This window comes from Ctenocephalides felis, unplaced genomic scaffold (assembly GCF_003426905.1).
Source record: "Ctenocephalides felis isolate EL2017-DRISC unplaced genomic scaffold, ASM342690v1 CF-g0.4_SCAFFOLD_01492, whole genome shotgun sequence".
Taxonomy (NCBI): Eukaryota; Metazoa; Arthropoda; class Insecta; order Siphonaptera; family Pulicidae; genus Ctenocephalides; species Ctenocephalides felis.
Genome location: NW_020537646.1, coordinates 45691926 through 45714947, shown reverse-complemented (window position 1 = coordinate 45714947; position 23022 = coordinate 45691926). Strand labels below are relative to the sequence as shown.

The window sequence follows — 23022 nt, the reverse complement described above, 5'->3', positions numbered from 1 at the left end:
GTTATTTTTATATATAATTTCATAGTGGATTTACCGATAAATTCTAATTTTGTCTAGACTCGCAATGACAACGGACATCACCACTGATGGTCAGTTTCCGGATCAACCAGATTCATTACATCCGTTAGGTATGTCATTGTTTTCATTCATTTGCTTCCATCTATTGTCTCACTCTATGTGTTGTTGAAGATTAAATTGCAACCCTTGGTTTCGAAATTAAAAACGACGAAAAGAATTTGTTTTGATGTCAATGAGCGTCACGTCTGGAGTTACGCAATTTAGTGTTGGGGTTGGTGTTTAAGAGTTGCTTATGTTATACCTATACCTAAACTTTTTGATTTTGAAGACAAATTTGTCATAATAAACATATTAATTTATAATTTGTTATATTTTTTAAGAATATATACATCAAGAATTTATTTATTATTGTTTTGAATCGCCTACGCCAAACGAATGTAAACACAAGAGTCCAACTGCTATTTATGGTTTGATGCAGTGGATATTAAGGGGTTCAATTGTAATTAATTGCTAGTACCTTCTTTTTGGTTTCATGGTTTAATAAACTTTAATATTATTTTTCGGTTCTATTTTGCTATAATTACGATACTACGTGCATCTAATTTTTCCTTGTCTTTTTTCTTTTTTAGTATATGATTTAGTTTTGTTTATATTGTAATTGAATATTGTTATTCACTTACCACCTATAATTAAAATCTTTCTGATACTTTTTCAGATAATTGTTTGTCTGCAGAGATTGAGTCTAATAGCGGCATTAGTTCAGGACCAGTATCTCCTAATGAACTGAATGAATCTTCAGGAATATCTGAAATAAAATTAACCGAGGGAAAAAAATTGAACAATAAAAAGAAGCGAAAATTGATATCGCTTGAGTGCTTAGAATGCGGACAGACCTTTAAACAGCAGCGCACATTCAAAAAGCATTTATTGCGCCACGTGAAACAACCTCTTGTAGCCACGCAGCGCTGCGATCAATCTCAATTGTATAGCGAAGCGCTGCGCCGCAGCACTCGATTGTCCACTAAGCCGATGCCTGCAGCAGCAGGTAAGATTCGTCTAATAATAAGACATATTTGTAAACGTACTCTTTACAATTATTATTCAATGATTGCACATTTTTGTTACAGGCAACGGTTTAAAGTTGAAAATCAAGCTGGACGGTTCGGGTGACGGAAATAATTTTGAAGTTGTGCAATACGAAGAATCAGGTACGGGGCAACTTGCCGACGAATTGAGTAATCACAGCAGCACGGCAACAAATAGCGTAGCCGGAGAGAACACGCGGGACCACAATCTAGAACAGGTGATCATTTTTAATAGTTTTAGGAAATTATTCTCAACTATTTTGAATCATGGTGCAATCCTTGGATTAGTCAAATATATAAAGCAAGGACGAACAACCTGCGGCCTGCGGCTCGCTAAGCATTTTTCAACAACAGATTATTAACTTCCCGTAGGGCAAGTTATAGTAATCGCAAAAAAATCGAAAATGAAAATTTTTATAGATCTTAACGTTTTAAAGGTTTCTGAACATTTTGGCATACCTTAGAAAAAATGGATGTATGTGTGTGTGTATGTATGTGCGGATACAAATTTTCGTCGACGATTTCGGGAACACGGATCAACCGATTTGAATAATTCAAAAAACATTCGATTCGTATTGATAAGGAGACGTGCTGATTAGTTTTTGGCGAAGGCAGGTCTAGCCGTTCCGAAGATACGGGGCAAAAAGTGCCGAAAACGGTAACTCAGTTTTTAAGAGAACGGAGTGTCCGATTTGAATAATTAAAAAAACGTTTCACTTGTATTGACAAGATGAAGAATTGATCAAATTTTCATGAAGGCAGGTCTAGCGGTTTCGGAGATATGGAGGAAAAAGTAAAAAAATGAGCCATTTGGCGGCCAAAAATGAACATTAGACATATGCACATCAAATTATCAGATATTTTATAGAGATTTTAACAATGAGTATAATTTTTTTTTACATTTCTATGGGTTCCGTACCAATGCTTATGCGTTAGACGGCGGCGCGGCACTTGCGCGCTTTGACATTTCGTCTCTATGCAGTTCAAGCAATACGATTGCTTTGAAAAAAATTTTAGAATTTCCAAAATATGTCAAAATGAAAAAAACATTTTTTTTTTCAAAAAAATTTTGTTTTCAAAAAAAAAATTTTTTTTTCAAAAAGTAATTTTTTGTCAAATTTATAGTTTCTCAAAAATCTCAAAAAAGTAATTTTTTTTCAAAAATGTTAATCGTTTTTAAAAAAATAATTTTTGGTACGGGAAATTCCAGCAATTTGCATTAAGGCACGATGCCTTAAATGCCTTAAGACAGAGTTCCACTTACAGCTAGTTTTTCTAGATATCTTATCAAATACAAAGGTAAAGGTTAATTTTGTTGTCAGTCAAATACTGGTAAAAACTGTTGTTCGCAGAAATAGCATGTCCTTACCAAATTTAAACTAATTATAAGTAAATCCTATGAAGTTGCGAGGGTTAATTTACCGTAAATTTAAAGAATTCCTGAATAATTTAGAGTGTGAATATGCCGATGCGATTTTTAATACCAAAATACGTTAGCTCAATAGAAGTGTAATGCTTAAAGATGTGTGAATAAATAATAAATTGCGAAATATAATTGTTCTTGGATATAAAGGAATATACCTTTCCTCATTTTGGTATTAAAGAATGGGCGTGCAATTTTGTATTTCTTATCGACATCACTCAGCATCTCATTGATCTCGATGTGGAACTTTAAGGCGAAGAACATTTTATTAACAATTTGTGTGATAAAAATCAATGCTTTGAGTGCAAAATAAAATTGTGGAAAAAATATCTATTGCAGAATCTTGTTTCACTTTTCATATTTAGAAAAGAAAAGTGAACAAATTGTGATTCCAAATGTTCAAAGCTAAGAAGGAAGCTGTTTTCATGTAAATGTTGAAAATGGAATTTTTTCAGAGTCATTGAAATAGTCTAAAAATAAAATTTTAAAATTTAAATTGGCCCGTGGGTTGCATTTGCACTTGATATAAAAAAGCTATATTCTATCATTGCTAAATTATATCGTGTATTGTTTAAAAAAACATAATAAAACATATTTCTACATCCATCTTCAATTAATTTAAATTAATTTTTTAGGGAAATGATGAATCATCAAGAGATGCACAATCAGACACGTCGGTGACAAATACCAACAATAGTGCACAAGTAGCACTAACTAGTATAGCAAATGCAATAACAGGACAAGAAGAGGGAAATAGTTCAAGCAATATTTCCCAAAATGAAGAAGTTGAAGAGAGCCTAGCAAGTATTTTGTCAAAATCTATACAAGACGATGAGAATTCATCAGCGCCAGCTATCGATCCTTTTCATGGCATACTCGAAGAGCAGGAAGAACAAGAACGCGCTATCAATGCAGGTAAAGAAAACAAATATAAATAATATAATTACAAAAAATTAATAATGTACAAAGGTATATTCCTGTTGAAAAAAAAGTGTGCTACCTATTATTTTATTTACATTAGATGTTATGGTGATGCTTATTGTGGTTAATAACCATAAGATGTAAGCACTTAAAAAATAATATTTTAGGTTGTGATTTTAATCCACTAAAAATGCATCATTTCACAAATTTTTATTTGTTAATGACTTTTTATTTATTTATAAAACTTGGCAACCACAAAAAATTTTACTAATCAATTTGAAATATTTATTTATTCTGGTTTTGTATTGATTTTATTATTAACTTCCTGAAGGGCAAGTAATAGTAATCGCAAAAAAATCGAAAATGAAAATTTTTATATATCTTTACGTTTCAGAGGTTTCTTGGCATGCCTTAGAAAAAATGGATGTATGTGTTTGTGCGGATACAAATTTTTGTCGACGATTTCGGGACGTTAAAAAAATTCAAAATTTACAAAATATTTCAAACTAAAAAAAAACATTTTAAAAAGTAATTTTTTTCAAAAATTTAAAATTCTTTCAAAGTTTAAAACATATTTAATCTTTTTTTTTAAATTTAATTTTTGGTACGGGAAGTTCCAGCCTTAAGGCACAATACACCTTTAGTTTGTATATACATATATTTATATTGATTTTTTATATTGTATGACAGGTGGTCTTCGTGTGCTAACATTGACTCCGCAGACATCAGCGTCTCAATCTTCAACACCTTCATCTCCTCAATCAACATTTATTAAGGAAAATACTAGTCCAGCTTATTTTCCTACCCAGGCACCAGGTTTGCCCTGTCGACTGGGAGAGAACGTCATGGTGGAACTGAATACAACAATGTTAACACCCAGGAGCATGGACTCACCATCAGGAGGAACCAGTACTCCTCCAACATCGAGTACAGATCATGGAAAATTGTTGCATCAAATGCTTAGCGATAGTAAGTGATTCTTATCAGATCACATTTTTATTTTTTTATTTTTTTCTATGAATTTATCTTAAGTTTGAGTTTTAGATGTATTTAAAAAAAAACATTGATTAAATCCAGAAATGTATTACAATATCATTACCATTTGAAAGTATATTTTTTTGAGTTAAAAATATTTATGAAACTGAATTTAAATGTTTAAGGTAATATCATTATCAAACTATAATGTGTTATTGTTTTGTTTAGATAATAATCAGAATGCTAATGGATCATCGCAGAGTGAATACATACCTTTAGATAAACTGCCTATTCAACACATCTGTGCAACATGCAATCTAGGTTTCTCTAATATGCCAGCATTTGAAGAGCATTGCCGGACACAAGGACACGTTTTTCCTGTTTCTACTGCTTCTTGCAGCAATATTGGAAATACTGCTCCAGCCTACACACAACTCCAAACTCCTGCTCAACAACAACAGGTAAACATTATTTCAAATTGATATCTCCTATATCTTGATCTTAAGAAAAATATTTTATTGCTTTTATTGAAAATTTATATTTAATATTTTTTGTTGTTAGTATGATGGTTACCGTTTTCACTTTTTTATTTATAGCAACAACAATCTCTATTCCAACCACAATACACAACTCTGCAACCTTCTCAATATACTTCTGCACCTCCGCCGTATAATGGATCTATATCTTCGCAACAGCAATTTGGAACAATGGCTGGGCATCAGATGCCATACGGACAACCAGCTGTTCCTATGGAACAACTTGCGCAGCAAGTTAGAAATATGCCAGTACCGCCTCATAGCCAGCAGCCGCATAATAACATGGGCATTAGGTAAAACTTAGAAAAAAATCACATTTAATTTTATAAGATCAAGGTTTAGCTCTTTTAACATCTCGAAAGATAAATTTGTTCTCACCATAAAATCCGACTTGATCATTTAAAGTTATTTTGTATCAGCTGAGATCAAAGTTGGAAAATGTACGGATGTGTGTATGTTAGCTGAAATTTGACTTGTCGCCGACGTTTTCTAAAAAGCGGGGAAACCGATTTCAGAATTTCAAAAGCTATTTGCACATGAAACTCGATAAGAACTTGCGTTGATTAGCGTTTTGCAACGAACGACCGAGCCGTGTTATTACAATTAGCAGAACAAGTACTTACTTTAAACTGCTTTCTAAAACTTTTCTAAATTCTGATTATAATTCCTAAACTTGCTAATATGTATAGAATCGAGTTGGAGCACTAGGGCAGTTTCACCCATTATTATACAGCATATATACGTGCGGTGTCTTATGTGGATAGGGTTGTCAGTTCGAATCCCCGCTCTGGATAACCTGATATTATGCATTAGTGATATCAATTTTCACTTGAAAATTTAGACCTAAATTATGTTTGCAATTGAAAATAGCTGCAGTTTGGGAACTGTGGTGTGAAGTGGCAATTGAAATCTTTCACACTATTCTTCCCTGAATTGAATTAGATTAGCTGACTCATTGTCAGGTTGCGAGCCTAATTTTCTTTTGACTTACTTTATTTGCTTTTTCATTTTGTCTGAATTTTAAACAATATAACTTACCAAAAATAGTAACTTTAGCATTTTGTTTTCAATTAATATTTCATTCAAAAGGTACATGACACAGCAAAATATGATGCCAAGTTTAACATCTCAACAACCATCTCAACAAGGTGGATTGCCTCAACCTGGCCAACCAAATCAACCTCCTTATGGGATGCCTCCTTCTGCGTCTAGTGCGCCAATATCGCAGCATCAACAACAAAGCCACCCACAGCCATATTCTAGATTGACCACACCTTATAGGATGAGGTCGGCAGGAAGCGGACCGTATCCGCAACAACAATTTTACCCTCAGCAACCGCAGAGAGCGCCTTATCAGAGGTAAGCAAGCTACAAGGTTATGAATGTTTAAAGACTGCGCGGCCGCGCAAATTGCAAAAAAAAGTTTTTATAAAATCGTGAGTTTTCTGAAAATAGTTTGTACAAAAGTAGTGAATCTGCTAGAATCCATCAAGATGTCTATAGTGAAGGGAATTCTAGATGAAATGTGAATTACTTTAATTCTGGTGGAAATGGCGCTCATTAAACCATATAATTTAAAAGAAAAAAACTTCGTATATTCTTCTTATTTGCATGATAGCTCACTCATTTTACACGCAAAAAACTTGTAACAGCACTTTTCTGTTTGCTCTTTCAAATCGTGCTTAATATTTTTCCTAGAACACTATGTAACACCGATTTATTAAGATTTTTATTGACATTATTTTGTTCATTACATGATTTTCGCTAAAATGTAACTTGAAAAGTATTAGTTTTTTTGAAAAACTATTAAAGACTTTTTTTTCTTATAATTAGTTCTTCTATCGATTTCCGACGTTATTTTGAAAAAATGTAATTACACAATTTAGAAGGGGTGTCATCCCCCCGGTGAGTGATGGCGCAACCCGAATTGTTTTCACTTTTGAAATTGAGGGTAAGATGAACCTAATTCCAAAATTTCATTCAATTCGGAGCTCAGTAAAAAAAATTCAGACCTAAAACGCTCCGTTTACTGCACTTTTAAAAAGTTCCAAATTTTCAAAATATTTCAAAATAAGAAAGACATTTTTTTCCAAAAGCAATTTCTCCAATAAAGCCAAGATCATTAAAAAAAAATCTTTTTTTTTAAAAAAAAATTGAACTTTTGGTACGAGAAGTTTCAGCAATTTGTCTTAAGGCACGATGCCATACACCACTAGTTTTATTTTGGAAACCATAGTGGGTAGAAACCAATTAGCAATAGGCAACTAAGCATATGTATTGTTTTTGTCAATCCTTTGAGAGTTGATATTTGTGCATGGTATTATTTCAAGGATAAAAATGTTTGAGTAGATGTGTATGAAAGCTTGTACAACAAAAATTCTTTAAATCAATTAAAATATTGGCAAATGTGGTTTGGTTATGACCATTAGGTTCAAATTTTAGAGCATCTCACATTGCTTGCACTTGCACATACATGCCTAGATATATGTAAGACGTAGTTATATGAAGAATATATTTGATGTTGTAGAACTGTTTTTAAAGAAACATATTTTATTTTAAAAATAATAGAAAGCAATTTTGTTCAAAAATTAATCTCAAAAATATACGAGGGGCATGTAAAAAATAAGGTTCCCAACGCTGTACACTTGCCGCGCGAGGTACTAGGGGAAATCCGGCAACACCATTTACATTGTTGATCCTTGCCACTCCATTCCAACTACCTGGAAGATCACTGCAAAGCTTAGTGCCAATCTAACAGCCATCCGCGATGGAGCGCGCAATCGCTGTCACCGCCAGGTGTGAAATCCGTTCAGTCATTAGATTTTTAAACGCGAAGAAGCTTACATACACCTATTGAAATTCATAGACAGTTGGAAGAAGTTTATGGCAAAACTTGCGGGAGTTCTCCGAAGGACGCACAGACGTTCACGACGAGCAAAGGAGCGGGGAGCCATCGAGTTTTGGGACCGAAAATGTGTCTTGCTTACCGAGTTAATGCTTAAAGGATCCACTATAAATTCGGACAAGTACTGCGAGACACTAACAAAACTCAAAAAAGTCATCCAAAATCGCCGGAGAAGAAGACCGAGCAAGGGCGTGGCGGCGGAGTTCTTCGAAGCGGGTTTTCAGAAGTGGAAAACTCCCCAGAAAAAATGCGTTGAAAGATCTGGCGACTATGTAGAAAAATAGTTTGAAATACAAGCTTTCCGATGGTATACACATTTATTGCAATAAGAAATGCCTCAACCCTGAAAAAAATGTGGGAACCTTATTTTTTACATGACCCTTGTATCTTTGGTATCAGAACTGGAACACATTGTTGCATTCAACATAAAGCTTATATACATTGCATTTCAGTTGGCATTATTTAAAATAAATATATGAAGTTACTTGATTATCATTTTTTCAGAAATTTTGATTATTATTTGCAAAGATGAAGTATTGAAAATTAAAATAATAAATATTGAACCAATACTAAATGTTTTCATTTTATTTCCATGGAATATGGTATTATTAATAGTATTTTTTTACGGTTTAATTAAAATACAATTGCTATATTACACAGATATGCGCCACGAATGGTTAATGGTGTACGGCACTCCGGTCCAATGGGAAGCAGACCGACAGCTATGGGCCCTGGAGGTGGAAGGCCATTGAAAAGGCCAAACGCACAATCGTCAATGCGACCTGCTGTAGCAGCAACGGCCACGACTGGCGGGCCGAAGTTAAGGAAAATGTCAGATTTACTTTTACCTTCAAATAATGAGAGTGATGATTGCAGTCTAATATCTGTACAAAATGCAGTAAGTACACCAATAATCTTTAACTTTTATTAAGCATTTATTCTGATAAAAATGTTGTATCAGAAAGCACTAGCACATAGTTATATGTAAACAATTTGGAAAATATTGAAACACGGACCTAGAGGTATTGCACGATAGTAATACTCGCATTTTGTAAAAGAGTAAAGATTTGTTGCTATAAATTGAGACATTTTGAAGAAAAAAATCAATCACAAAATTTCATTTTGTTTCAATTTTACTTTTTCCTCATCTATTCAAGTACCTTGTTTTTTTTAAAAAAAGAAAATGTTGTATTGTGCAAAATATAATTTTCACAGAATGTAACTTAATTAATATAATTCGTTATTTCAATATGAGTTTTCTTTGCTCACTCTGAAGATGTTTTGATGTTTTAAAAATCTGCAAACTTTGTTACTATTTGAATTATTCAACTTTGATTTGAACTCATATTGTAATTTTAATTCTTAATTAACTTCCCGAAGGAGAAGTTTATGTTTTCATAAAAAAATCCGATTCGCTAATTTAATGTTTTCTCGACGTTTCAAGCCATTCTGAATCGAATGAGACTAAATTTGGAAAAAGAATGTGTGTGTGTGCGCGAACAGATTTTTCACCGTAAAACGACGTTTTCTCAAAAACGGCTGGACCGATTTCAAAAATTTTAAATCCATTCGATGTATCTCGATGAGGATTATTGCTTGTCAGTTTTGCGCTATGATCGGCCAAACCGTTTCTTTGTAAATCGCAGAAAAGTGAAAAAAGTTTCGTCCACGTTTTAGCCTGCAATTCTGAATCGATTTTAAAAATTCAAAAACCGTTCGATAGGTACGGGCCGTTTTCTTGTAATAAAGTGTTGAAACAATTTTTTTCGAAGATTTTTATTATTATTTTTTTGACGGTATATAGATACCATAGTCTTACAGATCATACTAAAATATTACGGCCCTACGACAACTTTTACCTTTAAAAATTTGTCAAAGTTTGCAAAAATTAGTATCGTTTTTTGGCATTTGTCAAAATTAGACCTTTCATCGACGTTTGCTCAAAAACGCCTGAACCAATTTCAGAAATTTAAAAACAATTTGATGTATCTCGATGAGGATTATCGTTTGTCAGTTTTATAAGACGATCTGCCGACCCGTTTCTTTGTAATTTGAAATAAAGTGTCGTCCACATTTAAGCCCATACTACCGAATCCATTTTAAATCTAAAATTGTTCGAAAGATATTGGTTGGGAATGATACTGATTAGTTTTAGGTGAAAATTTACCGAGCCGTTTTCTTGTAATTAACTGTTGAAAAACAAAAACCGATTTTAATGGAGCTTTTTTGGCGATATATATCATGGTCATATCGAACTTACTGAAATTTTACGCTCTTACGACAATTAGTTTAATTTTAAAAATTTTGCAAAGTTTGAGAAAATGATTAGTTTTTTTGACGTTTGTTAAAATTAAAATTAGACGATTTACTTGCTATAACAATATAGTTACTTGGTCTAAGTGACAATACTAAACCATTAAAGAAACTGGTTCTATTATAAAAATCATTGATTTATGAAAATTTTCTTTTAGGAAATACCTCGAGTTAACGTGTTCGTTCGTTTTGAAATATGTGTAATAAATGCACTCGGAATACTTTTAATCACTCATAAATTAATTTACTTTTTATTGATTAAGTCGATTATTTACACATATCGGGAAGTTTATGTAACTTGCCTCAAAGCAAAATACCAATACCAACTAGTTTTGAAAGTTTTCAAAATGTCTTTTTAAATTTTATTTTAGGACCCAACCCTACCAGTGATACAAAACGTTCATGGTAATGCAAATACTTCTTCTACATTACCTAAAGAAGCAATTCGTTTATCAGACCAAATAACTCTGAGTGTTCGAAACAAAGAGCCTGTGGCAGCTTCAAACAATCAGCCACGAAGCAAAGAAGCTAAGGCAGTCGCCAGTATTTTAGCTCAGCGCGGGATTACTGTCACTACAGGTAATGAGAGCACAATAATATTTGATAGTTCAATGGAATTATAATTTAGAAAGAGCTATAGATATAGCTATAGAGACAAATAGATTTAAAAAGTACTTCCAATATGGAAACAAAAATTTTTTTGGGAATATGTTATGTATGTTACTAATTTAACATTTTTATATTAATTTAATAATATGATTCAATTTTATGTTGATTAAGATTTTCTGTAGTGATTACTCATATATTCCATTGTCAATATATATTATTTTTGCTAAGATCACTTTGAGACTGCACAAGTTCACTTGTCCTAAACAGTTTATTTCTATTTGATTTTATTGAAAGCCTTCTGTCTATCTACAAGATAGATGCAAGTTTTTTTGTTGACATAGGTTTTCAATTAAATACTGTTTTTTTTATTTTTTATAAGAGAATTTTGATAGTCTGGTTTTGATCATACAATTTCTGTGTTTTATATGTTTCGTTTTCTTCTTTCTTATGTCTATACTGTTTTCTCGACTCGACTCTTTTGTATACAGCAATTATCTAGAGTCCATTTTTCTTTTTTTTCTACATATTCTCATCGACTGTGAGAGTTTAAGTTGGCATCTGAAAAAGTCTTAATGTTTTTCACACTGCTTCTCAAAATAGTTTTGACTTTTCAGTCGTACGACCGTACATTTTTTAAGCATCTTTTCAGAATTACTTGCGTCCTACAAATTATCAATTAGTCTTACAAAAACTCAAATATTTATTTTAAAAAAAGTATTATAGCGACATCTCTTACTCTGATATTCTGCTTCAGGTGCAAATGGCAGAAAAAATGGCTCTTCCACAGAGTCTCAAGAATCGAGACAGGAAGTTAGTCTCAATTTAAACAATGCGGTATCTCTGATTCCAACAAACAAAAGCGGTAATAAATCAATTGTGGCTACTGTTGATTTAACCGATGATAAGCCTCAACCAAAAGAAGTTTTTGCAGCTGGCAGCAAATTATTGAATTGTCAACTTTGTAATAAACAATTTTTGAAACAAGCTGCTCTCAACCTACACGTCGTCAAGAATCACCCTTCAGTGAAACTGCCATATAGATGTGGAGAATGTACTGCAAAATATCCCACATTGGACGGCTTGACGGCCCATCAAAGAGCCTATCACGTGCCATCGGCGGAGCTTGGTTTACCTGTTGTAGATTTATCTAGACAGAGTACTTTAACAGCATTAGCAAATTTGGGCATTTCTAACTATGTTCCTCTGTCCAGTTTGGACCATCAAGCTGGTTCTTATTATGGAATTCCTATTGTCTCAGTACAAGTTGCGCAAAACTCAGCTTCTTCAAAATTACATGCTTTGGGCGCATCTGATATACTCAGTTTAGGACCTCTTAAACAATTACCTCGATATCAACAGAATTAAATTGTTGGAATTTTAGAAGACTGTTATTATTTTTATTATTCTTTAAATGTAACTTACTATGAAATTGTGATATAGTATGTAAGTATATTTTATTACTATTTACGAAAAATTAAAATATGAATAATTTGAATTAAGATGTTTTTGTAATTAAACTTAAACTAAATAAAAACATATTTATATGAAAATAAAACAAACAATGTTTCATTAAATTTCTTATTGACATTAAATTTTGACAGTTTTTTTTCAAGTTAAATTTTTGTTATTGTCAGTCATTCATACAGCCCATAATATTTATAAATATAAATAATAAACAAAATTTAAATTTAGTATTTCAGCCAAAAATTAATTTTAAATTCTAGTTAAATTTTTAAAAGTATGCGCTTTGCTGAATATACACTTGGTAAAATAAACTGCAAGTAATAATTGTCAAAATGACAAGGAAAATTAATCCACCAATTCAAATATAATCGATGTCCTGGTCCGAGATTATGTAATAAATATGTTTTGGATTAGGAATCGTTATTATGAACGTATCAGATTTTATCGCTGGTTATGTGGGCGGCGCTCTGGCAATAACAGTTGTCACACCGATAGACACCGTCAAATCCTGGGTTCAACATCGAGATTTACCTAGTTTACAAGTCATCAAAGCTCTGTTGCAAAATGAAGGGATTTTAGGTTTTTATAGAGGATACACTTTTCCAGTACTGACAATTGGAATCAATAACGCAGTTGTGTTTGGTGTTTATCATTCAATGTTAGATATTTTCAAACACGAAAACTTTCCATTCAAATTCAAAGAATTTCAACAGAGATGCGCTGCATCCGCCCTTGGTGCATTTGGCCAGGTCGATAATAAAATTCATATGTACTATTAATATATATTATTTCAATATTTAAACTTAAAGGATTCAATGCTCTTATTATTTTTTATGTTTCAGGTGTTATTCGCCGCTCCCGTGGAATGTGTTAAGATACGACAGCAAGTTAGTAGAGTTAAAACTACCACATTTGGTATGTTACGTGAAATAGTAACACAAGAAGGAGTACTAGGTAAAATTATATTATTTTAATTATAAATATATATTCCTTTTAAAATCACTTACTATTTACTATAAAATAACACTCACAATAGTTGTTTCCTAAGCTTTATATCGTGGAGCGAAACCAATGTTTTTAAATGATATACCTGGAAGCATGATATATTTTTTGATATATGAATCCACGTCTGATTATTTGAGAGATCACTATAATATTTTACTATGCAATGAACCATTGTATTCATGCTTACTTGGCGGAACCGCAGGAACAATAGCATATTTTCCATTGGCTCCCTTGGATCACGTACAAACGAAGATGATGTCGGACAAAAAACAAAAGTGTGTTATTTTTACGTTTATAGTCTTATTGAAAAATTTTACGTTCTCTGGTAGTTGTGTAAAATAATTGAAATTTTTTGAATGAAAATATTAGGATTGAATGCATTTACTGATCAGTTTGCATAACAGAACGATTGGTCCTAGTTTCATATTAACGTTTATGATGCTGGACAAGAAGCAAAAGTGTATTACATTCACGTTTATAGTTTTATATAAATTTTCAAGCTCTCTTTTTAGTTCTTAGTCAGATCTGAGCATTCATTCAACCCAATTTTTATGGAACATGCAATTGAAAAATTCAAAAAATGTCAGGATTAAATGCATTTACTAATAACCTGGATAGGCCTTATTTTATATAAAAACGAATATTGTTACAGATACACTGGTGTGTTGCAGTGTCTGAGGTCGATAATAAAAACAAATGGTTATTTGGGATTGTATCAAGGAGCCGGCTTATATACAATACGTACGTTTCCTATGTATGGTTTTGTGTTTCTCGGATATGAACAAGCAAAATTATTTATAAGAACTTACTTGCCCTTTTTGGATGATTAACTTATTTTTATAAATTTATGTTATTTGTGATTTATATATCGGCAACAAACAATGTAATCCTTATGATATTCCTATATGCAACGTTACAAATAAATATCATGTCATACATTGTTTTCATGAATAAATATATCGGCGAAACAAAAAATCGGTGACACCGATTCTTTAAGAATCGAATTTTCTTCGGACATCAAAAGTCGAATTTGACCACTGGAGCTAATTTTTTTTTTGTAAAATTAAAGTTATTTTTCATACATTAATAAAAAATATTATTTATCAGGAATCGCCATGAGAAATTGTAAAAATAAAAGTAAAATTTGACTAAACGAAGTAAACCAAATATTATATTAAACTAAACGACCTAATCAAAATAATTTACACGCATTCAAAATTAACGTCATTTTTAAAACGTTCATTTATGTTATTATTTTTGTATTACTGTTTTAATTTAATTTTTATTTTAACTTTTTTCATTTTATATTCAATGCATTGCATTTTTTGTTTTTTTTTGTATTTTTTTTTGCTCATATCAATTTTGTAAATAAGACATTAAAGTCTTGATTAACAAAAATAAATTGTAAAAAAAAAAAAAATTTCAAAACTTTTCATTTCGAAATAATCGAATGAATGAAAAGTTATCTAAATTGCTAAATCTCAGTTTTTGTTGGATAAGTCGATTATACTCATCATGCAAGTTCTCTCAAAGCAAAATGCCACTTACAACTAGTTTAATTAGTCTCAGAAGTACGTATACTTCTGTATATTCTCATATCCACAAATCAAAAATAATTGGACCAAATTATCGCATTATTTTGACTGTTACTTTGTTAGGAAATTGTGGAAACATTAATTTTTAAATAGATATTTTAGATTGAATATATTTTTTTATAAAATAAATATTAGAATTACTATAGATTAAAAAATGTTATTGTTTAAAAATGAAATACGTTATTACAAATACAACAGTATGTATGATATGTTTGCATACTCTATTATTTGTCTCAATCGTACATCTCTAACAGTACAGCGTTTTTTAAAAGTTTTTTTTGGACTTTACAATTTTATTTTATTAGATTGTAATTATATAGCACCATAATGTTATAAAGGATACGCTGATATTTTTACCTTTTTGTACAAAACCTTAAAAGCTTATTTATTGAAAACAAAAGAAATTGTTTTTTTTTGTACAAATGACATTGTTAATATTTTTGTATCACCGCATGTAATATTCGATACTATTTAACGAGTTAAGTAGATGAAATGAGGAATGTTCAGTTTATCAGATTTCGTCGCTGGTTCAGTGGGTGGAGCTGCCGGGCTGGTTGTCGCCCAGCCATTCGATACGGTTAAATCTAGACTGCAATCTGGTGATTTGCCGTTGGGTCGAACTATTATTGATCTATATTCTCGAGAGGGCTTTTACGGATTTTATCGCGGATTTTTCTTTCCTTTGTTAACCACAGGTTTAAACAATTCTGTATTCTTTGGAGTTTATGGATCTTGCATGGATTGGCTAGAAAGAGGAAAGGATTTAAGAAAAAGAGAACAGGAACGGTACTGGAATTGGAGTATAGCTTCAGCGATCGCTTCATTCTTTCAGGTATTCGTATTTGAATAGCAAATCGCTTAATGGTTTTAAAAGTAAGTTATGGAGACGATTTTGCAAAAGAAAGTCAGAAGTAAAAAAAATGCTAAATATTTAAATATTGTTACTCAATTTTATTAACTTCTCGTAGGGCAAGTTATAGTAATCGCAAAAAAATCGAAAATGAAAATTTCTATATATCTTTACGTTTCAAAGGTTTCTGAACATTTTGGTATACCTCAGGAAAAAAGAATGTATGTCACACGTATCAACCGATTTAAATAATTCATAATGGCTGGACCTGCCTTCCCAAAAATTTAATCAGTTTTTCCTTTTGTCAATACAAGTAAAATGTTTTCTGATTTATTAAAATCGGACGCTCAGTTCTCTTAAAAACTTAGTTACCGTTTTTGGCACTTTTTGCCCTGTATCTGTAAAAAACTAATCAGCACGTCTTCTTATTAATATGAATCGAATGTTTTTTGAATTATTCAAATCAGTTGATCGGTGTTCCAGAAATCGTCGACGAAAATTTGTATCCGCACACACACACAACACACACACACGTACATCCATTTTTACTCTATTTGTGTAGAATTTTCGGATAATTTTTTTTAGCTGATATCATATCACCTGATGTGTATACTTATGTATTTACCGGTAACAGTCAAATGTTATAATATTTAATAATTATTATAAATATTATATTATATAACAATTTTATTTAATTTTCTAACAAATGATTTTCCTAAATTTTGTATCCGTAGTTTCTCGTGCTCAATTAGTCAAATTGTTACATTAGTTTAATTGTTAAATATACATATTTGAGATTGCAATTTACAAAGATAGATAGTATAGCTAATATTTTAACAGAAAATATTGTACCACTTTCCTTTATTTTTTTCATGAATTCATTATATAAATTGTTTATTATTGATTATTTTTTTATAATATTATTGATAAAGTACTTAATTTAAATCGTCACAAATATTTTGGTAGAAATTTAAAACATTAAAAATATAAACAGGTTTTGGTAGCATGTCCAGTTGATCTAGTAAAAATTCGACAACAAACGGATGCAGATAGCCAATTGAGAACTGTGCAGGTTCTGAGAGAAATTGTGGCAAAAGATGGTCCTTTAGGTATATTAAATTTATTTTCACAGTATGGTACATTTTCAAACAAAATGTTTCATGAATGATAAGATTACACAGGCCAACAATTTTTTTTCGTTTGGTGCATCAAATGTTAGACTCTTATAGTATTTTTTGCGCTGATTTCAAATCTGCAATCCATTTTTTTTGTATCAGCTCTAGTTTGGAACTTGGAAAGAAGTTGCCGAAACCAGGTCCATTTGAGGTCGTCTCGGAAAAGAACTTTTCACAGTGTCAACTAATGTCCCAACTAAATGCCGAATGAGTCTTGAAAGTTTGTATGTACGAGTAGGCATATCTCATTAAAGTAACATTCTGAATTGTATTACTATTTTGTACTTTCGTTTCTTATATTAGGTGCGCAACTAAGTTCTCGCTGTTCGTCAGTATATGGCTCTAGCAGTAAGGGTTGGTCGATTTTGACAATTCCAAAACGTCTTGAAGCAAGCTCAGACATATGGTAAACAAACTGCTGCGACACAATTGATTTCGTTTTTGCATTATATATTTCTGGTTAAGTGAATATGTCCAATTTTATGCCAAACAATCGTCATTTGCGGGGATGTTGATTTTCGTCTTCCATTCAAAAAAAAAAAAAAAAAACGGCAGCTCAAGTGCATCGAGAGCTACGGAAATGTTGCTCTGACCCAAACAACATGCCGTGAGGGGTTTTGTCGCTTCAAAAATGGTGATTTTGATGTTGACGACTACCCTCGTGAAGGAAGGCCAAAACCTTCAAAAACGCTAAATTGAAGGCCTTGTTCGAAGAGGATTCGTGCCAAACTCAAGAAGATCTTGCTTAAGAATTAGGAGTTACCCATCAAGCCATTTCCAAGCTATTGCATGCGTTGGGGATTTAGAAGCAAGAAACTTTGGTTCCTTATGAGTTGAAGCCAAGAGACGTCGAGCGTCGTTTTTTCGCCTCTGAACAACTGCTCCAGCGGCGAGAAAAGAAGAGGTTCATCATCCCATCGTGACCGGTGATAAAAAATTAATACATTACAGCAATCCAAAGACGAGAAAATCTCGGTTCAAATATTCACTGCGAAGGTTATGCTCTACATATGGTGGGACAGGTCGGTGTTATTTGTTATGAGCTGTTGAAACCGAGCGAAATGAATTAATATATTAGAGCGAAACCATCACCGAAGAACTGTATCGAACTCAATTGATGCAATTTTTTTATAATAAAGTTACATTTTCATCGAAAAAACAGCGAGAACTTAGTTGCGCACCTAATATATCATATATATCATATCTTGAAAACTAAAGCTCATAAAAAAAACAATGTCATTTTTTAAATCAGCGCCCCAAATATACTTAAAAACAGCATTCAAATCATTTGCACCATTTTCTTTGTTGGCCTGTGTTATATATAGATATAAATTATTACATCGGTCACATGCCGTTCTTAATTGTTGTATTATGAAAATAGAAATCACTATACATTGTTTGAGTAAAATATTGTATTGAATGCTAACATAATAATTCATTTTGATTTTTAGAGTGTATTGTTCGAATATCAAAATTAGTTGTATATAAATGTCTTTCCCACAGGTAGCATTTCTCCAGCATCTTTAACCAAAAAAGAAAAATGCGCAATATAAAATAATATTAATATTCCAAGAAATCATAAATCGCTAAAATTAATTTAATAATTAATTTTTTATAGGTATTTTTCGGGGAATTACACCGATGCTTTTCCGGGACGTGCCAACGGGCGCGGTTTACATAATCGTGTATGAAAAGCTCAGTGAGTGGTTTTCATCTGGCACGGATCGCACGATACTTGGCACCTGTGTCGCAGGAGGAGTGGCCGGCGTTTGTGCCTGGATGCCGGTATTGCCCTTCGATGTTGTGCAGACTCGAATGATGGCCGATAACAAAGGGAAGTAAGTACGCTCTAACAATCCTGGTTCTAAATATTAGACACTTAGGTATTACCCGTAAATTAGTGATCTTTCAACCAGGTGGATGCAGGTTTGATACCTATCTGATTTCAAGCAATAGCTTTTTTACTTGAAAAAAAAATCTAGATGGAAATATGTTTCTACGTGCAAATATATTTTCCTAATTCATCACAATTAACTAAATTCTATTGATAAAAAATATCAAATACAGATCGGCCAAACGATTCTAAAAACAGTACGTTGCCTTCTAAAAAAAACAACGTAGCTGAGATGTATCATTAAAACAGCTCGTAGGGGCCTTAATATAGTTGCACTATTTGTCAATTTTTTCATCTTTAATTATAACTAAAACAATCGATCAAAATCAATATTCATCCTTTGAAAAAAATTTGAAATCAGATTCGAAATTCTATTTCTTTTGAAAAATGTATCAAACTATTTTGAAATGCTCAAACAAAATAAAAACTCAAAGCAAATGAAACAATCATAAAAATACTCATAAAAGTATTATTTTGAAAAATACAAGCATGTATTGTTTTTTTGAAAATTTACGACATATAGATTTAAAGAAATAAAACCAAAAATAAAAACAAAATTTTATAAAACATATAATAAATTATAGTATACGTATAATAATAATAATAATGGGTGTACTGCCCTAGGGCAGGTCCGACTGCTGAGTTAAAACTCCAACTCGATTCAGGAAAGAATATCACAGACTCCGAAACAATTTTTAAACTTTTGAAAAAATAACCCGTAGACACCCAAAAAAATGGCAACCTCTCTGAAAAGGGGTGAAAAAAAGTTTTTTGTTTTATATTAAGTAGGCGAGCAAAAAATTGGGCATTTTCAAAATTGACAATTTTCATAAATTGGTAATTTAGGAATTTTTCGATGCCTAAAAATTATGATCGGTAAAATTTTTCCGAAAAATAATTGCACTATTCGACAGCAAAAAAATCACTGACAACGATAAAACAATTTAAAAAAATTTTTTTTTGAATTTTTAGAAGGGTCTGTGCTGATGACTATACTTTTATAGTTAGCACCGAATTTGGCCCCATCCACTTATCTCGAGAACGAAAAGAGCAAAAAAATTTTAGATTACACCAATAGACAAGAAAAAAATGTCAAAAACCAGGTCATATCAGTTTTGCCAATTTCCACCATCGCGGTGTTAAGTATACATACGCCAAAAATCCTGCAACGATTTCAAAAATTCGGAAAATGTTCGAAAGATATCATTTGGGAATCGTGCAGATTAGTCTTGAGAGATCGGTCGGGTCATTTCTTCGCATTTAATTGTTAAATGTTTCTTCACGATGATATTTTTTGCGATAAAGGTCATGGTCTCAAATATAACTAAATATAAGCCTACGTAAGGTTGTTTAAATTTTTAAAATACTATTTTTAAATACTTTAATATACGATTTTGGATCCTGTTTTTAATGTTCATTAAAACAGACTGCAAGTTTTGTGTTCAATAATATGTAATTTTTAAGTCGTTTATAAAAAAATAACTAACATGTTTAAAAAATTTGTATAAAATTGAGTAATCTGCGATAGTTTTTCACATTACAATGCACTCATGAATTAATATATTTTTGTAGTTAAGTCGATTGTTTACACATGTTGGAAAGTTTGAAACTTCAATGACCGTTTTTTGATTCGATCTCGCTTTCAATGCCGCCTTCGGCTGATAGCGGACTTTCAATACGGCCGCAAATGAATTCAGCGGACTTTTAGTTAGGCTGCTCTCAATCCAGCCAGCGGTCTTTTTATTTGGCCGCCTTTTAATGCAGTGGACTTTTAAAACGACCGTTTTTCATTACGGCTGCTTTATTATGGTCGCCTAAGAATTAGTTCTTTTCTTGATTTGGCCGCCTCTCGACCGCCTCAAAAGACGGCCGCCTGCGTACGGTGCACTCACTGCTCACTGGCCAGGCACGGCCCTGGATGTTGTCATTTTGCTTTATATAATATTATGATAACTGCACCATCTAGAATTTTGTTATAACATTATTCCTTGCTTGTTTTTATGTGAAATGCGCGTGATCGCACGGCAAATAGATAGACATTTTCATAATTATCAATACCAAGAACAACCATAAGAGAGCGTTGATAAGGCTATTTTATGAGCTCTGTTACGGCAGAATTGCCCCATGAATGTTATAGTTTTGAATATTTTGGTATTGAACATTAAATATCTTACAGCAAATCAAATTGCGATTTAATTTAAACCGGAAACAGTGGTCTGGTTTCAAAATTGTATTTGAAATCCAATGATTGGTTTGATTTGATTTAAAGTTGAAATGGTTTCAAATATTTGCTTATGGTTTAACTTTGTTTATGAATCTCCTATTATTTACTTTACCATCGTATTAAATATTGAACATAAATAATTGACTTACAATAAAAAAGTCTATATAAAAAAATATTTCTAGATATAGGGGCATGACACATTGTTTCCGTGAGAGTTTGAAGACACGAGGTTTGAAAGGATTATACCAAGGAGCCACTATAGTCGGGATACGCGCTTTTCCAGTTAATGCAGCAATATTTCTTGGTTATGAACAAACCAAACAAGTTTGGAATTTTATGTTAAACCCAACATAATTCTTACGATATTCCTAATATAACTTATTTCAAATTTTTACTAATTAGAATTTTTACTAGTGAAAATAGAAAATGAAAGTTTTAAATTTAATTTTTTTTATTTAAGATTATTATGCTATCATATATAGAGCATAATAATCTTCTAATAATATCTTATACATCAATTTGATAATCTTGAAATTTATATAAATATTGAAAAACAGAATAATTAATCTTAAATTTGGCGTCTCAGTCGCATACGGCAATCTCATCATTACAATAAACTTACAAGCAGATACTAAAGAACCACTGCCGATTCTTTAGAATTTTTTATATTTGGGTTCTAGACAATATTAGAATCATGGATAAATAAGCATAAATGATTAGAATATAATATGTACTAATGTACCATATATTCATATGGTTCATGTGCCAAGTGATGTGCCTCATGTTTTTTTGTAAGCTTTTAATTAGAAGGCAATGATGTTTCTATACTGTAGAATCTACAGTATCAATTCAATGTCGCTTGTACATCAGTAAACTATCTTTAAGCATAAGGCAAGCTATTTTCTCGCTGTGGATAATAATGCAAAAATCTGAAGCCAATGACAAACTATTAGCTGGTTTGTTAAGTGATATCTGATATGTAAGTACAGTAAACCCTCGCTTTACGCGGCAAGTGCATACCGTGCAGTATGGAAGATTAATTAATAAATCAAAATCTGTAAACTTCAATACGCACATAAATTTATTTTGTTAAAATTTCACAAATTAAATAAAAATATTTTAATATAAATAAAACGTACAAAATATTCCTAACATCCCTCTCGACATGGATTACTTACATGCAAAAATGTATATGATAGAAAAATTATTTAAATTCGCAATAATAGCAACAAATTCATATTATTCATTCATTCAAGTCATGATGGTAGATTTTTTTTATTTATTTTATTGTAATTTATTGGCCTCGCTTACTTGAGCATTTAGCCACCTACCAAATATTTCAATTTCAATACAATCTTCATGTTCATACTTCTTATATAAACCCTATTCTTGTTTCTATGTTATATTCTATTCTATTCAACAATAGTTCATATTATTAATAACATAATGTAAAAACTAAGAATTTTTTTTCCCAAAATTTTTATCCAAAAAATTTTTTTCCCAAAAATCAAAGACTTTATGATTTTTCTCCAATTTTTTCCCCAAATTTTTCCAAAAAAATTTTTCCCAAAGTTTTTTTCCCAAAATTTTTTTTCCAAAAAATTTTTTCCCCAAAAAAATCAAAGAATGGTCCATGGTTTTTCTCCAAAAATTTTTTTTCCCTAAAATTTTTTTTCCCAAATAAGTTTTTTTCCAGAATTTTTTTCCACTAAATTTTTTTTCAAAATTTTATTTTCACAAAAATACTTTTCCCCAAAAATTAGTCCAAATAATAAGGCAATGTGTATAGTCTTTGGATATGTGATATGAATACATACGGTAAAAAGCAAAGTGTACATATTTCAAATCTACAATTTTTTATATAAAAATTTATCTATCACATATCTAAAGACTTTGCTTTTTTACCGTATATATTCATATCACATATCCAAAGACTATACACATTGCCTTCTACCGTATGTATTAAAATAGGTGAATTTCAAAATGTTTTAAATTTCTATTTGAATTTCGCGCTTTATATTGTACAAGTG

At 31.5% G+C, this 23022-nt stretch overlaps 1 protein-coding gene across 3 annotated transcripts in view; it reads left to right on the top strand.

Moving 5' to 3' along the window:
* The window catches only part of LOC113370244, a 44128-nt gene extending 31963 nt beyond the window's left edge, over window positions 1–12165 (top strand). For all 3 annotated transcript variants that reach the window (XM_026610913.1, XM_026610914.1, XM_026610915.1), the window contains exons 2-12: window positions 58–128; window positions 734–1063; window positions 1146–1321; window positions 3162–3441; window positions 4138–4416; window positions 4651–4883; window positions 5019–5251; window positions 6048–6317; window positions 8524–8761; window positions 10548–10755; window positions 11540–12165. In XM_026610913.1, the coding sequence (XP_026466698.1) occupies window positions 58–128; window positions 734–1063; window positions 1146–1321; window positions 3162–3441; window positions 4138–4416; window positions 4651–4883; window positions 5019–5251; window positions 6048–6317; window positions 8524–8761; window positions 10548–10755; window positions 11540–12150 (2929 nt within the window). In that variant the 3' untranslated portion in view covers window positions 12151–12165. The remainder of the gene's footprint in view (window positions 1–57; window positions 129–733; window positions 1064–1145; window positions 1322–3161; window positions 3442–4137; window positions 4417–4650; window positions 4884–5018; window positions 5252–6047; window positions 6318–8523; window positions 8762–10547; window positions 10756–11539) is intronic.
* Window positions 12166–23022: the final 10857 nt, after the last annotated feature.